Raw genomic sequence first — 15,914 nt, 5'->3', positions numbered from 1 at the left:
ACATCCTTAGTGTTACTGAGACTAAGTTGCATTTAGAAAAAGCGTAACAAAAGGCTTGCATTTACAGGCAGCCAAAACTGGCCACAGGGATTTTTCTTACATATGCTTATCTCAGTATCTGACACTTTGGCATTCTTGAACATGGCCATCCAACACTGTAACAGGATTAATTGGTTGAAAAAGCAGGAAAAGCATAATATGACTCCTTTCATGTCCCTGGTCCTCCTCCCTGTGTGCATTTGTGTCTTGTTCCCGCTATGCTACTCGCCTGGATTCTGCCTACCCACACACCTGTGAACAATCAGCTCATCAACTTGCAGCTAATCAACCCTGGCCTTCCTCCCACTCGTTGCAAGATTGTTGCTCCTGCTACAGTGGAATCCTTCTCATGTGTCTGCCTGTCTGCCAGTACCTGCCTTCCAACCTAACTCTTCCTCTGCCTGCCACACCACCCTGCCACTCTCCATTCTTCATCTTCCTTCTGTCATTACTAGCTGTCCTCACATCACCACCTCATCATCAACAATACAATTGCATAAACCTGTTTAACATCAACTGCATCCCAATATGTGTTCTGCATTTGTGTCTTCTTACAAACTAAACCTAACTGCCACTTTTCCTTGTACAAAATAAACTTGGTGAAATAAAAATGGAACTGAAAGAAAAGGCAGCCGTTTATCTCAGTATTTTTCAGAAGTCCACAAAATCATCCACAATATAACATTCTGAAATAAAACTCAGCTTGCGCAGTCAGCTATCCCCCAGGCATCCATTGAGCCAAAGAAACAAGGGCACCCCATACTATAACAACATACTAAGAGCGCCTATCATGGAAAAATTGAACATCACATTACATAAGGCACATCGCACACGCTGTAAAGCCACAATAATTACAATCCTGTGTATCTAATAACAAGTCAGTCTCTGACCCTAGGGTTCAGGAACTAAGGGCTCTGGGGTTTGTTCAGTGAAGATTTCAGTCAGGTCCATGACATCTTGTTCATCATCCATGACTTTCAACTCACATGACTGAGAGCGGTGATTTTCAACCATCAGTAGAGTCTAAAAGCAGGATGAGTTTGTGGTGATGACATGGCATGGTTATAACCATGTCACTTTGAAAGTGATGACCTGATATAAAGGCATAGCTTCCTGTTCTTTTGACAACACTGAACCATATCCCCATATTTGAATGCCAAAGGACTAACATGACGCATCCTGCCAGTTATGTGTTTCATCATGTTTTTTGCCACTATATTTGCGTGATGTAGCTTTGCACTTGTCTGAGTCTGGAACTGAAAAGGCAATTCAGGCAATCTAACTCTGAGGGACCTACCAAACAACACAACAAAGGAACTATTACAGTTGAGCAATGGGCTGTGGCAAGGTAGTTGTGGAGGAACCAGCCTGTTCTCATTCCAAAGCCAGCAAATACAGCTGATTTGACAGTGCTTTCAGTGTACAAACCCAACGCAAAAAAGACACCTTTTGTGTGCACACGATAGCACACGATCAGCTTAAATTTGCCGTTCCCTCCACTTGGAATAACCTAGAGAGGGACTATCTGAGCTGATCACTATGGGAGAATTTTAGTCACTTTTAAAAGGTCGAGAAATAGCACTATTGGTCTATGTGACTGCTACTCCAATGATAACTGAAATTTGATGATTGCACTTTTTACATTTTAACTGGAGATTAAGCTGCCCTCTTGGCCAGGTCACTCTTGAAAAAGAGATTTTAAATCTCAGTGAGTCTTTTATCTAGTTAAATAAAAGATATATAGAGAGAGATTCTACAGTCCATGTCTGCCAGACAGACATGCCTATTGTTCCAAAAGTCTAGAATATTCAGACTTCAAAGCATACTTGGCTTTCAGATGTAGGAAGGCAATTGTGGCCTCAGGCCAATCAAGAGATAAAACGTTTTATGGGTACCCTTGACAAGACCATTTTGAAGGACGTTAATGGTAACAGATACTGTATTTGTTCCTGTACATGTTCTCATGCTGAATCTTCACATGTTGCCACTTTGCAGTGGACTTTTGTATCTACATATTACTTTGTATCCTTCTGCTCTTGAGGTTTCAGGATGGCGCTACTGTGATGTCAACAAATGTACATGGTGGGATGACGCAGCATGTGGTGTTTTTGAAAACACAAGCACATGGTAACCAATGCCAGGATGTCAACAAATGCACATGCTGGGGATGGTTAGGATTAGGGGAAGAAGGCACATGGTAAGGTGTAGAAAAAAAATCACATTCAGATGGGAAGCAAGTATCTGTCCCCGACATGAAAGACTGGGGTTTGTTGGACCCGTCCATGAACCCTGGTGTCTGCCCTATAAGCGCTCTTGTGCCCTGCATATTATGTTATCAGCAGCATTTGAACCTTACGGTGTCCTCTGACATATCATATGCATGTGAATGGTTTGCGTTTTCAAGTGACGCCACTCATCGACTTATCAGGCCGATGGGGAAGGTGCCAGCTGGTTGTCCAATAGCATATAAAAACAACACGGCCAGATCTGTTCATCTACATTTTAAAAGCTATTTTGCAAAGTTCTGTGACAACCTTGGGGACCAACATCAAAAGAATACTGTGAGAGCACAGGCCATATTGATTCTGGTTTTTACACATATATGTATATAAATAAGAGGGAACCAGCCTAAGCAGACTCTTATATATCTAAAAAAAAAAAAAGTGAGAGAGCTGGACAGACAGAGAAGGCAAATTAGCAGCAGTGTACAATGTATAGTGGTGTACGTGGTACCCACAGTCAGTAATGAAACATAAAGCACAATGGTAAACAGTGTGCAATTTCTTAAGGCAATGATTGGGTGCATTAAAAAGCAGATCACCATAATCCAACAAAGGTAAAAATGTTGCCGAAGTCAAGTGTTTCTCCTTGACTGAAGCGAGAAACAGGATTCATTTCTGAAAAAGAAACTTAATTTGAGCTTCAACTTAGAAACAAGGTTATCAATGTGAGATTTGAATGACAAAGTTTGGTCAATAGTAATACCAAGATACTTACAGGTGTTAACCATTTCAATTTCAACTCCTTGGGCAGTTAGGATCTTAGGAAGAGTAGGTTGGAGTTTTTTTCCATTTGAAAAGAGCATGACTTAAGATTTGTCTGCATTTAAAACAAGCTTGAGTTGAGTCAGATGGGACTGAACAACATCAAAGGCAGAATGATGGGCAGTCTGCCGTTGATGTTGTTCTCTACTTATAGTAGGAGGACAGTGCCATTCTTGTATAGCTTGTCACTCTAGCCAGTCCATTTGGGTGGCCTCTTTGTGCCAATATGGCCCGAAGACCTATTGGACCTGCATCAATTACCAGTTAAGTCGATCTGAGTTGCTCATAGTAGGTCATCACAGCATCAGTTCTTGGGCTTTGTTTCACCTCATTAAGAGACTTCTGGTGATCTTCAAGTCCAATGAGGAGCCTTTTGTAAATTCCCTCAAAAGCGGACAAGTTGTGGCGAAATTCTTGATAAAGCAGGCACTGTACGATGCCATGCCAAGAGGATTGTCGACCTCACTGACATTGTTGGGGGCTCTAGTGGCATCAAGTGCTTTAACCCACTTAAGATCTGAAGAGAATCCTCCAACTGAGAACATGTATACGAAGAAGTCTCGAGCGGGTTGTGCAAATGAGCACTTTGCCTTGTTGAGAGACAGATTCTTCTCCTTCAGTCACTGAAATGTCACCCTAAGATCTTGATCATGGGCAGCCCTCGTCCTGCCAACACCAAATGTCATCGCAAAGGTGTATAACTCCTGGAATGCCATCCAAGGCCTGTTGAATGTCTTTTAGAAACAACCCTGCCACCATGGAGACACAGAAGCTCAGTCTTCTGTGGTCTCAGTCTAATATAAGCAGAGAATGCTGTGATAACAATAACAATATATTAATAATAAATTGTATTTATATAGCACCTTTCATACATGGAATGCAGCTCCTCACAAGTGCCTCACAGAGATAAAATAGGTACATGAAGGCATACAAAGAAGCTGCAATAAAATATACAGGTAATAAGATAAAACATGCAAAAAAAAAAAAAATTATAATAAACACACACTAAAGCTGCTTCTGACACTTTTTTTTAGTTTTTGGGACTATCAGTTGTCAAGAGTCTGACGATCGAAGAGCACGATTAGGGGAGTAACATGAAAGATAGTCTGCTATGTATGAGGGTGACATATCGTTGAGGGCTTTAAAAACCATTGGGAGTACTTTAAAATCAATCCTCTATGATATAGGGAGCCAGTGAAGAGAGGCGAGTATAGGAGTGATATGTTCTCTTCTTCTCATTTTTGTTAGAACTCTGGGTGCTGCATTTTGTAGGAGCTGAAGTTTACTAGTTGATGTCTTGTGGAGTCCAGTGAGCAGGGCGTTACAGTAGTCCAGTCTTGAGAAAATAGAGGCATGAATGCATTTTTCTGCATCCTGAATTGACAAATATAGTCTAACTCTTGTGATATCTCTGAGATGGAGGTAAGCAGTTTCTGTAATATTGTCAATGTGGTTTTTCAAGCTGAGGTCTGAGTCGATAGTAACCTCCAGACTCTTAACCGCTGGCTTGACTTGTGAGGTGAGGTGACCTATACAACGTAAGACCTTCTTCCATTTCACATTAGATCCAATCAAAAGAATGTCTGTATTGTCTTCATTTACCTTTATGTTGTCTGATTAATTCACTAAGTGGTAACATGTACAATGAGAACAGTAAAGGAGAGAGTATAGAGCCGTGTGGTAAACCATACATTGTATCATACTTTTTAGAGGCATATTACCCAATGCTTACAAAGAACTGTTTCCCTGATAAGTCAGATTTAAATCAGTCAAGCACAGCACCAGATAGACCAACATAATTTTCAAGCCAACTATAAGAATGTTGTGGTCCACAGTATCAAAGGCTGCGCTAAGGTCAAGCAGTACAAGGATACAATCATTGTTGTCATCAACACTAATTCTGAAGTCATTTACAATTTTGATTAGGGCAGTTACAGTGTTGTGTTTTTGTCTGAATCCAGATTGATAGGTCTCATAGATGTTATTTCCACAGAGAAATTGGTTGACCTGTGTCAAGTCTGCTTTTTCTAGGATTTTACTCAGAAAAGGCAGATTTGAAATTGGTCTAAAATGTCCTAAGTCAGTGCAGTCCAGGCTATGTTTTTTTCAGTAATTGTCTGACAGTAGCTGTTTTGAGGGGGTCAGGAAAGGTGCCTGTTTGAAGTGATAGGTTCAGTTTTTCCAGTGTGCTGGTGGAGAGGCAGTCTATTACTTCCTTGAAAATTGCAGTAGGTAAGCATGTGGTTGATATTAGCTGAGTACCAATTTTCTCTAGTTCTGCCTTATTAAGCACGTTGAATTTTTCCATTTTGGCTCTTTTGTGGCATGTGTGGTCTATAGTTTTTGGCATCCCAGTATGCATAATGTTCGCTCTAATGTTTTTAATTTTTTATCAAAGAATTTGGCGAAGTCCTCACACTTGGATGATGATGCTTGGAAAAGTAGATCTGGAGCAGCAGGAGGATTAAGTAGTCTATCTATGAGAGTGAAGAGAGTTCTGAGATTGTTTTTGTTGTCATTTATTATTTTTGAATAGTAAGATTGTCTGGCCCTCCTAATGGCCTTGTTGTAAGAATAAATACAGTCTTTCATAATGTCAAGATGGATGTTTAATCTACTTCTACGGCACTTGCATTCAGCTTTATGACACTCTCTTTTAGAAGAAGAGTGTGTTCATCTTTCCAGGGTATCATTTTAACATTAGGCCTGTTTTTTTACCGGGGCCACTAAATCAAGTGCTGATCTTAGGTTGCTGTATAATGTATCAGCCATTTCGTGGATACTAGGAGATTCATTGAGCAGATAATTGTGTGAATTGCCCTGGAAAATATCAGAAAAGGCTGCCTTTGATGAGTGATTAAAATACTTTTTTCTAGTCACTCGTTTGGAAGTATATTTAATGGTGGGTAAAACAGTGTTAAAAATAGGCAGCTATGATCAGATATAGCAGTCTCAATAACTTGATTTATGACTATGTTAAGGCCATAGGAGATCACGAGATCAAGAGTATGCCCCTTATTTAGTGTGAGCGTTGAAACGTGCTGGGTTAAATCAAAGGAAAGCACCATTGTCATAAATACTTCTGCTCTGGTGTCAGTTGTTTTGTCAAGATGAAAGTTAAAATCCCCAACTAGAACAATAGTTCTAGTAGAAACAGTAAAGTTTGAAAGTATATCAGATAATTAATGGATGAATTTTTTTTTAAATTTTAAATGCTTAGCAGCGAAACTGGTGTCTTACCTAGTGTTTGAGTTGCAAGATATTCAAATACAGTATATTTTCCGAGGTCTATATTTTTGCAACTGATGTTTTTTTGCATAAATAGATGCTAGCCCACCTCCTTTTTTTCCTTCTTTGATTGAGTAAAAAAGTAGCTGTACTCAAGGACATGCTTCATTCAGTACAGCTGCACTGTAGTTGGCAGTTCAGTCAAAAGCCGAAGTGACCTCAGAGATGTCCTCAGTTATGTCCTCCACCCGAAAAAAACGATTCTGTTTGTTTAAACCAGTGAAATCACTGAGCAGAGCAGTTCTTAGTTTAAAATCCTTGTTTTTTAAGCGCCAAAGGGGAGTGGCTCCGCGACGGGGTGTCGCAAACATTTGCTCAGCCCTTTCTCGCTGGAAAACTTAAAATCCGAAAATCTGATGATTAAAATCTTTCCACCAGTTGGAAAATCCCCTTAAAACCCACCAGGGTCTAAAGAGTATACTTGAAAAAGGTGGCTAAAAACTGGATAAAAGTTTGTTTTTGACATGGCTCGAACAGCACTCGCTCGAACACTTCCTTTCACATGCTGTTATGTCATTCTGAATGAAGCCATAGCTTGTGTCTGCTAAATCAACAAAGTTGAAAAGATAAGTTTGCATTGAAACATTTGAAATTACTTTCCAACTCTGAAAACTGCAACATGATTAAGATTTTGTCATAGTTCACACCATTGGACAACTCAGTATAGCAATTGCCAGTGTTACTAATAATGAAGTGAAGTGAGTAGTGAATCTGTCATTTTAGGTTATTTTCATCTGTATCATGCATTCATGTGCATTATTATGATTGTTATTTTATTTGTGCTTCTTTTACAACTTACAGTATCATACTTTGTTTCAGGTGACAAGAGTGCTGTATAATACTGCATCTGACCGATGAGAACGTGGAAATTTCCTGAAGTCTTCTAATCATGCCCATTATTTTTTATTATATTGACAGTTGTGTGATCAGTGTTTTAGATGTGGCTATAGAACCACTACAAGCTGTATGAGCTGCTTCTGTGTGACTGTTTTATAAAAGAAAAAAGTATAATCATAGGACCCTAAACAAAATCGAATGTAATGGCACAGATGGTTTTGGAATGATAAAAATGCATATTTACAATGTAAACTATCTCATTGCGAATGTAAGTTATTTAATGAAGATGTTATTACACACTAGGCCTCTGCTCAATAATACTTTAATAATACTACAATAATAAACCTTAGAAACATGTTTGTGTTGTTTGTATGTTTATGTACTCTATGAGTCGTTGTTTTATTGTCTAAACATACATTGAGGCTGCCGTGCTGCAGAGGAGGTTTGGAACAATAGCTCCACTGATTCTCAGCACACACTTCAGAGCAGGATGTACCAATTACCATAGCCCCCTGCTATGGAAAGAACATGTTCACTTCCACACAAAGTGGCACTTCCCATTAAAAAGTTAAGCACACTGTTTTCATCAAAATCCTGTTGATTTCCAAGTCTTTCATAATGTTTAAAACAGCCGTGTTTGGGGCGCCCATTCGCTCACCTGGTAGATTTTTGCGCCCGTATGCAGAGGCTGAGTCCTCACTGCAGCAAAGGGCTCGACTACAATCCGTGGCAATTTGCTGCATGTCATCCCTTCTCTTTCCCCCTTTAATGCTTGAGCTGTCCTGTCATAATAAAGGCAAAGAGTCAAGAAAAACAAAAAAACCCAAAACAAAACAAGAAGCTGTGTTCCTCCTGCCGGAAAAAAATGGGGCTTTTCTGCATACAGAAAACCTGCAAACCATTGGCAAGTTGGTTTGTGTACAATGTATCCATGACAACGCAGAGGCTGTGTGTCACAAACTGCAGCAAAAACCCAAAATGAGACACATATTCTTAATTTGCTCTATACATAGCCAAATTATGCTGTTAAAACCTGAAAAATACCAGCATATCATACGCCTTAATTAGAAAATGCTAAATTTGGAAAATGGCCTGATTAGGAATATTTAAATGGAATATGCTGTTTGTATGACCCTCATCAAATTCAGAATATCTTCACATCCAGAATAATAAGGGAATAATTGTGTGCATGAAACTGTACTCAGTGTTCTGCATGCAAAGGGTTCAAGGTCTCTTATATTTTGGACACTTGAAACTTTTATGTAAAATCATTTTCTGATATAGCAGCTTTGATTCTTGGTGAGAATAATGATGTACATGCATGTTATTGGTGTAAACAAGGGCTCAAATTGGATTAGATTGCTCTAATGGATTGGACTCACTTTGATCTTGACACATCAAGTAATGATTTCAGACTACTACTCACAAGTACATTTTATTAGGGGTCCAACAGCAACACTCACTGCTGGAGCTCAACTGTTTTTGTTCTCAATTCTTCAGCAGAAATGTAGTCATGTAAAACATGTAATTACAGAAAGTCAGAAGTCACATAAAATTATTCTAGAAGTAAATGTATTATGTAAAAATAGTATCAGGATATAAGTGTAACACAAATAATTTTAAAGAACATCAAAAGTTTTTTCTTCTCATAAATTAAAAAAAGAAACAAGCATTTAAATGTTTGCAGTCTGCTAGCACCCTGATAAATGCTGCTTGAGACTTTAATTCAGCTTATATTTTGTAGATCAGTCATCACAAAGTGCTTAACAGTAAATGACTAAAGCATCTCTTTCCATATAGACATAGCACAATGGTAATATAACATATCAAACATAAAGCTAAGCAAAGCTGATTCTAAACAGGTGGCTCTGACTGAGTCAGATTGTTGGAACAAGGCCAACAGAGCCACAGATAAGGACCTCTGTTTGTCAGCACTGTTGTCCAAAATTGTCAGCGTCCAGTTTTTAGTAGCATTTAGGCATTTACGTAAAATAGACAATTCTGTCATGTTTTGATAGCTAAAAATCATGTTTAAATAAAAAGTACATAACGTTCTCATCTGCTCAGTGACTCATGTACAAAACAGAGATGTGTGTACATTCTAAAGGAGTATTAAATAACCGCTGTCTCTCCCTGTGAGTCCCTTTTTTTTCTCTGTTTATTAAGTACAATATGCGGGTGCATCCAGATGGTCAGTCTCTTGAGAGAAACTAATTAGACAAATATTGATATTCAGCCGCTCTTGCAGTAGCTGTGCAGACTGTGGGGGTGGGCACATAATGGCTGCAGAGGGGAGAAGATGCTCCTCCTCCGAGCTTCATAACCTTGAGTCACACTGCTCCCGTCTATCTATGTGACATTGCTGACACTGAGGTAAGGACACACTTTGATTCTTTGTTCCCCATGGCTGCTTGGTTTTTCTAAACCTCTTTGAGCTAAAGCTTTGTCTGCTTTGGTTTGATTTTTCTTTGTTATTTATTTGTAGCAACATTCTTCACTACTTCTGTTCCTTGTTGGCTCCTTAGTTTTTTATTTTCAGTTTCTCTTCCATTTGCCATGCTGGCTTTGTCCATTAAAAAAAAAATAAGATCACATCTGCTTGCTTTGACAACAGGCGATCATGGTGGGTGTAAATACAAAGAACTGTGGTTTAAATGTGATCAAAGCTTGTGTTAATGCAGTTTTGTCTAAAAGTCTCTCTCTCTCTCTCTCCACACACACACACACACACACACACACACACACACACACACACACACAGAGCTCTGAAGTGCTTCATCCTTTGCTGGCGTCATAAGGTCCACTTATAAATAATGGATTGCAAATGTGTGTGTGTGTTGTGTGTGTGTGTGTGTGGGGGGGGGGGGGGGGGGGCTGTTATGTGATCTGTGTCGAGAGCTCAGAGGGCTTCAGAGATGACGACTGGCTGCATGAGGTCAACCCTGGAGCCTGAACATCAACTGATGACACAGGAGAGCAAACGCTGTAAGCAAAGAAACTGGCCCATTTTATTCATCATAATATTAAACATAATAAAGATAATAATTCTTTAACTAATAAAAACTAAACTAAAACAAAGCAAACTTAAATGACAGTTGTTTAACAATTTATTCATATGGCAACTGACAGCTCATTATGGTTTTCATCCTAACACAACACTTTTCAATCCTTAACACTCCTTACAAACAAAGGTTTTTGAAAGAGATCCAGCCTATTTGCCCAGGTTTCAAAGGGTTAAGGTCTTTTTCTGTTTCTGCTATAGAGAAATGCACGGTGAATGTGGTTGATAATGTGACAGTTTGTCTGATTGTGTGATAGACAAGGACGCGCTGGAGAGCCCGCTCAACAGGAAGTCACAGATGAAGGATGATGAAGCGGAGGAGGAGCCTCCCTTTGCAGAGAATCAGGAGGCGGACCAGGAGAAGAAACCTCGCAGAAAAGACACACCTGTCCTCAACTCTCCTCCACATATACCAGGTCAGCAGCAAGGTTACTTTAGTTGACTATGACTCAACTGAAAACTCTAACTAGGCGTGGAAAAACCTTTATAAATAGACTGCACTTGTGTGGCGCTTTTGTAGTCTTTTTTGACCACTCAAAGCACTTTATTACTACAAGTCACATTCATCCATCCACACATTCAAACACTGGTGGCCGAGGCTATCGTACAAGGTGCCACCGTTTTTTTAAACATTCCTACACACTCACACACTGATGGAACAGCCATCAGGAGCTATTTGGGGTTCAGTATCTTGCCCAGAAGTACTTGGACATGTTGATTGGAGGAGCCAGGAATCAAACCACCAACCTTCAGATTAGTGGACAACCTACACTACCCTTGAGCCACAGCAGACTCTTTAGTTAACTGAAATGAAATGAAATTAAAATAATAACTAGACTTAAGGGGAAAAAATGAAATGATGCCCCCCAAATTAACTTAAACAATATAAAAAATATTTATATTAAAATATATAGGAAATGTCTTGAGTTTTAGTCACACTGGACAAATTTGACAATGCAACAATCATGAGGAGGCACCGGCAATTTATCTTCACAAAGTTTTCATCCTTTTATCTTTTGCTCTGATATAGACCTCTAGTACAATAATAATAATAATGATAATAATAATTATTTTACTAATAAAAACTAAACTAAAACAAAGCAAACTGAAAACTGAGTGTAATTAAAAATGATTATTAATTATTAATCTGGTCAGCACACACGCGCACACACACACACACACACACATCCACATTTATTGTTACTAATTCAAAAGAAAAAAATAGATAGGAGGTCATTTCTGGACTTGGAGGTGCATTCGAAGCTAGTGTAAAACCAGAGAGGGCCTTTCAGTGTGTGGGGCTGTTGCTAACAAGGAGGTTTGTTTTGTTTCACAGGAAGGAGACAGAGTGTAACATCACTCTGCTCTAATGTCAGAGTGAAAGGTTTCATGTACATGTTAAGGTCACACAGACTCATTAACTTGATTCTACTTGACTAACATTACAGAACATTTTTTTTTGCCATTTTTAAAACCTCTGGGAACCAAAATCAGCCAAAACTTTCTGTATATGTAATTTAGGGTCTTACATGCATAATTAAAAGCATAAAAAATAATCAGACAAATTTGAAATACTGTCATTTGAGTTTTTTCAGAGTTTCCTGAAGCTGAGTGGATGTGGGTGTGGTTATCCCTGATCCATATCACCTAATTTGGATAAAGCCAATCAAAAATTCAAAATCATCTCTCAGCTGACACTAATTTAACATGCCAAACTGAAATCCCACAATGCTCTGTTCAGAAACACTCACTCTGAGTGTTAGAGCGCACTCTGGCATGAACTAGACAGTTGGTAAATTCGGAGCGCTGTTGGAATGAGCCATTGGGTTATCAAGAGCAGTGCACTCTGGGAGTTTAGAGTGAATCTGGGTACTCTGTCTGGGGTGAAGGAGCAGCAACGCCGAACGAAGTAAATGTGTGATGAATTCAAACGCAGGTTAATTCATGGAGAAACATAACGCTCCATAGCTTTGAACAACATGTCTCTCATGTTAGTGTAGAGCATCAGATTGGATTTAAGAACACAGCCAGAGTCAGAGCACTGGAACAGATAGAGCTGTACCACGCCAACTCCGCTTTGCTCCATGGCTGTCATTGCGGTGACCAGAGACAGTTGACAAAGGTGGAATCCAAGGAGGTGTCAATCAAAACGTGATCCATCACGCCCACACAGTCTGGAAAAATGCTGTTATCCTCAAAGCTGAGGATAAGTTGAGCTGTTTTCAACTCGCTTTTCTAATAGTTGGGAACATTTATTTTCACTCAGATTTTGTGTAGATACTTAATGAGACACTTAACTGTGATATAATATGTGCATTCTTACTATTTCAAGCCATGTTTCCAGGAGCTTTAAATAAAGTAGTGGCTTGACCCCTTTGTTTTTACCTTGGGTTTTCTAATGGAACAAATTTATCCGAAATTAGAGTTTGACAACGGGCTGTTGGTTTTAAACACATCAGCTAATGACAGTGTTTCAGCTGTCATCTTGTGTCCTCAGTATAGAGCGTTGGTTGCTCAGTAACAGCTGCTGGTATGTGAGGGGGGAACCTCCTTAACTGCTTCCAGTGGACTCTGTGAGGGGTTGTGGTGTCTTGTCCACACAGCTGTCATACATGCTCTTACGATGATGTCATAAATTATCAGTTATGACAACATTTGATGTGTTAAGGTAATTGCTGAGATCTCACGACATGGTAACATCACTTCAGAAAAGTTCAACAGGCCAAAAAAACTGGGCGGTAAGACAATCAGACAGGTTTATCCACACGATCTAAACCACCTCAGTTAGGGCTCAAACTTAAAGTAAGTGCTGCCAAAATGTTGCTCATAATCCGTCACTGCACAGGAAAACTGTGTGTGGACAACTACAATTTGTAGAGTAGGCCAAAGCTGAGGCAGAAAGTGGCTGTGTAAACTGTGATGGAGGCTTTAACACACAATTTGGGTATTTTTTGACCCTTCACCTGAGTTTTCTTTTTCAAAAAAGTTGATCTAATCTGTGGATTTGTATCCAACCCATCTGTCTGACTGATTTGCTGTGTAAGGTGGTGTTACTGTAACTGTTAGACTCAATGGCCAGAGCCAAGGGCAAAAACACAAGTTGTATAAAGATTAAGATTTTTTTTTTCCCTTGGTTCCTCTGTAGGAGTGAGACTGCTGAGAGCCAAGAAGCAGATGGTCCACTTAGAGGATGAGGAGAAAGATGTGAAGGATTAAAGGCTTTATTTAACTTTTATTTTGTTGTCAATTGATGTTTTTATGCTCTCACTCTCATTAAATGTTGCTTTGACCAAACATTTTATTGTTTATTACTTCACTCACTGGACACACATACTCTCTCGTTGGTTACAAATGCTGAGACATTTAGACTTCTTGAGAGCCTGTGTAATACTGAAGACATACTGTATTTTAGGCATTGCATGATGACAGGATATATGCCAAAAATGTACAGTTATGCCATTTGCCAAACAAAGGTTCATGTAGTTTGAAACAAAGAATTCCATTCAGTCCTGAATAAGTAGGCCTTCCTAGTTATTGGCATGACAGTGATAATTGATCTATGCCATAATCGACAACTAGAATTAAAATCTGTCTCCAAACTGATCTTTATATCAGGTATTTTTTATGGAGGACATAAAGTATTCATGAAGAATGTAGCCCAGAATGAATTAACTCATTACCTAATGAACACCTAATTTTGCATTAAAAGGTCAGTGTGTGTGTGGCTCATGACCAGGTTTTACTCCAAAAACACCTCACAACTGTCCCTTAAATAGTGTAACAAAATATGTTATCACAGAAACCAGCAATAAAATCAAGAGAGAAGAGAAAAAGAGAATAATAAGTTGTCATAATGACCACACTGCGCCATTACTTGAAGGTTATGCCAAAAAAATGTATTTAAAAAAAAATACATACTTTTGCAAAATGAAATCCACACACACAACTCTGTGTTCCTCCAAACAGAGATATCTGGCCTCTGTGCTGGAGCGGACACTTCTTCATCTGGAAGATATCACAAAGCACAAATAAAACTGCAATACACACTTCACATTACGCACCAGTGTCATGACCTAGCTCAAGCAGTCACAACAACACGGGAGACAACACTATGTTAAATGTTTAAACAGTACTTTATTAACAGAATAAAACCAAATTAAATAAAATCAATATCTACAAGATGGGATGTGGAAATCAATAAAGTCAGTGGTGTGTGGTGTGCAGGAGTGGAATATGTGTGTGTGGTGGTGGTGTTGTAAAGTGTGAACATAGCAAAAAGGAAAACTTAGACCAACATAACCAAACCCAAAATGTGGTGTGCCTGTGGAGTCAGCCAGGGGAGAGAAAGAGAGCTGGCTGGCTGCAGGAGTTTAAGTAACTTCAGCACACCGGGCCCATGTGTACTGAGTTACTAATTAGTGGAGCTGCAAGAGAAGCACAGGTTAGACACCCCTACTCCTACCAGAAATCCCCATGATGACACCTCAGGGGCGTCACAAGCAGCCACAAAATGTTAACTGTGACTTGATTTAAAGGAAACAGTTTTACTTTGAGATGAAGTTCATTTTCTCTGTGTTGATACTGGCCTGTTTCCAGCTTCAGAGTCTGAAGAAACTCATGATGCGGCAGCAAACCTCCTGAGCCTGACCATCCACTAATCATCACATCAATTATTATGAAAGAGCATTTATCACGACCCTGCTATAAATGCTGGCCTGTTTTTTAACATATTAACATAATGACAAAATACATCGTTATGGTGGAGAATAACCAGCACACCCTCCTGAAGACCTTTCCCTCTTTTAAAAATGTCAATAACTACAACAACAACTTCTTGTGAGACATACTTTTTACTCAGCTTCCCCTTCGCCCACGACTACCTCTGTTACAACCACTATATCCACAATAGTGCACCCTCTATCAAACATAACCAGAAAAGGACATAGCAATTATCAAAAAAGCCATTACAACAGCTTCTCTAGAGAGACTGAGAAACGTATGTGTGTGTGTGTCTGTGTGTGTGGTAGAATTGCCACTAAGTATACTTTACCTGATGGTGCAACAATATTTCCATTTTGGCCTGTCACCAAGTTACTCACAGAATTGCTGTTAAATAGAGTCAGCTGAGTGTCATTTTAATCAGTGAAGAAGACTGTAAATTCCAGAAAATCATAAAAGCTACCTCTATGTTCTGTTCAGTGCTTCTTGCTTAAAAGAAAGAGAGAAAGAACAGTTTAAATTTGTTGGAACATGGTTAAATTATAACACTGATAAAAAACAGTTTTCAGACAGTATATTAACAAAATGACTATAAGATAAAAGGAGAGCAGACTCAGGGTGGGAAATTAACTTTAATTTGGATATCAAAATCTACACAGTAAAAATGCCAGTGTTAAAAGTTTGGGGATGATGTTAAATAAAGAGTGTTGGTGTTACTTTAAAAACACACAGCTATAAAATACAACATTGCTGGTGTTATTTGTAACATTTTCATGGTGTCAAATTGGCACGTAGATCAGTTGGTGTCAAAATAAGCCAAACCTTTACGTAACAGCTGCAAAATGTGAAATCTTTTTTGCCTGTGACATGTTCTTTCCAGTCGGTGGACAGAATTATCTTCTAAAGGGTAAGCAAAATGTTCACAT

At 39.0% G+C, this 15,914-nt stretch overlaps 1 protein-coding gene across 1 annotated transcript; it reads left to right on the top strand.

Moving 5' to 3' along the window:
* The first annotated feature begins 10,112 nt into the window (after positions 1 to 10,112).
* ppp1r17 (protein phosphatase 1 regulatory subunit 17) lies at positions 10,113 to 13,485 on the top strand. Its single transcript, XM_042510909.1, has 3 exons — positions 10,113 to 10,193; positions 10,527 to 10,685; positions 13,415 to 13,485. Exons 1-3 carry the CDS (start codon positions 10,124 to 10,126, stop codon positions 13,483 to 13,485), a joined length of 300 nt encoding a protein of 99 aa, XP_042366843.1. The 5' UTR covers positions 10,113 to 10,123.
* The last annotated feature ends 2,429 nt before the right edge of the window (positions 13,486 to 15,914 follow it).

Source organism: Plectropomus leopardus, chromosome 21, assembly GCF_008729295.1.
Source record: "Plectropomus leopardus isolate mb chromosome 21, YSFRI_Pleo_2.0, whole genome shotgun sequence".
Lineage (NCBI taxonomy): Eukaryota > Metazoa > Chordata > Actinopteri > Perciformes > Serranidae > Plectropomus > Plectropomus leopardus.
This window is presented reverse-complemented; position numbering and strand designations above follow the sequence as displayed.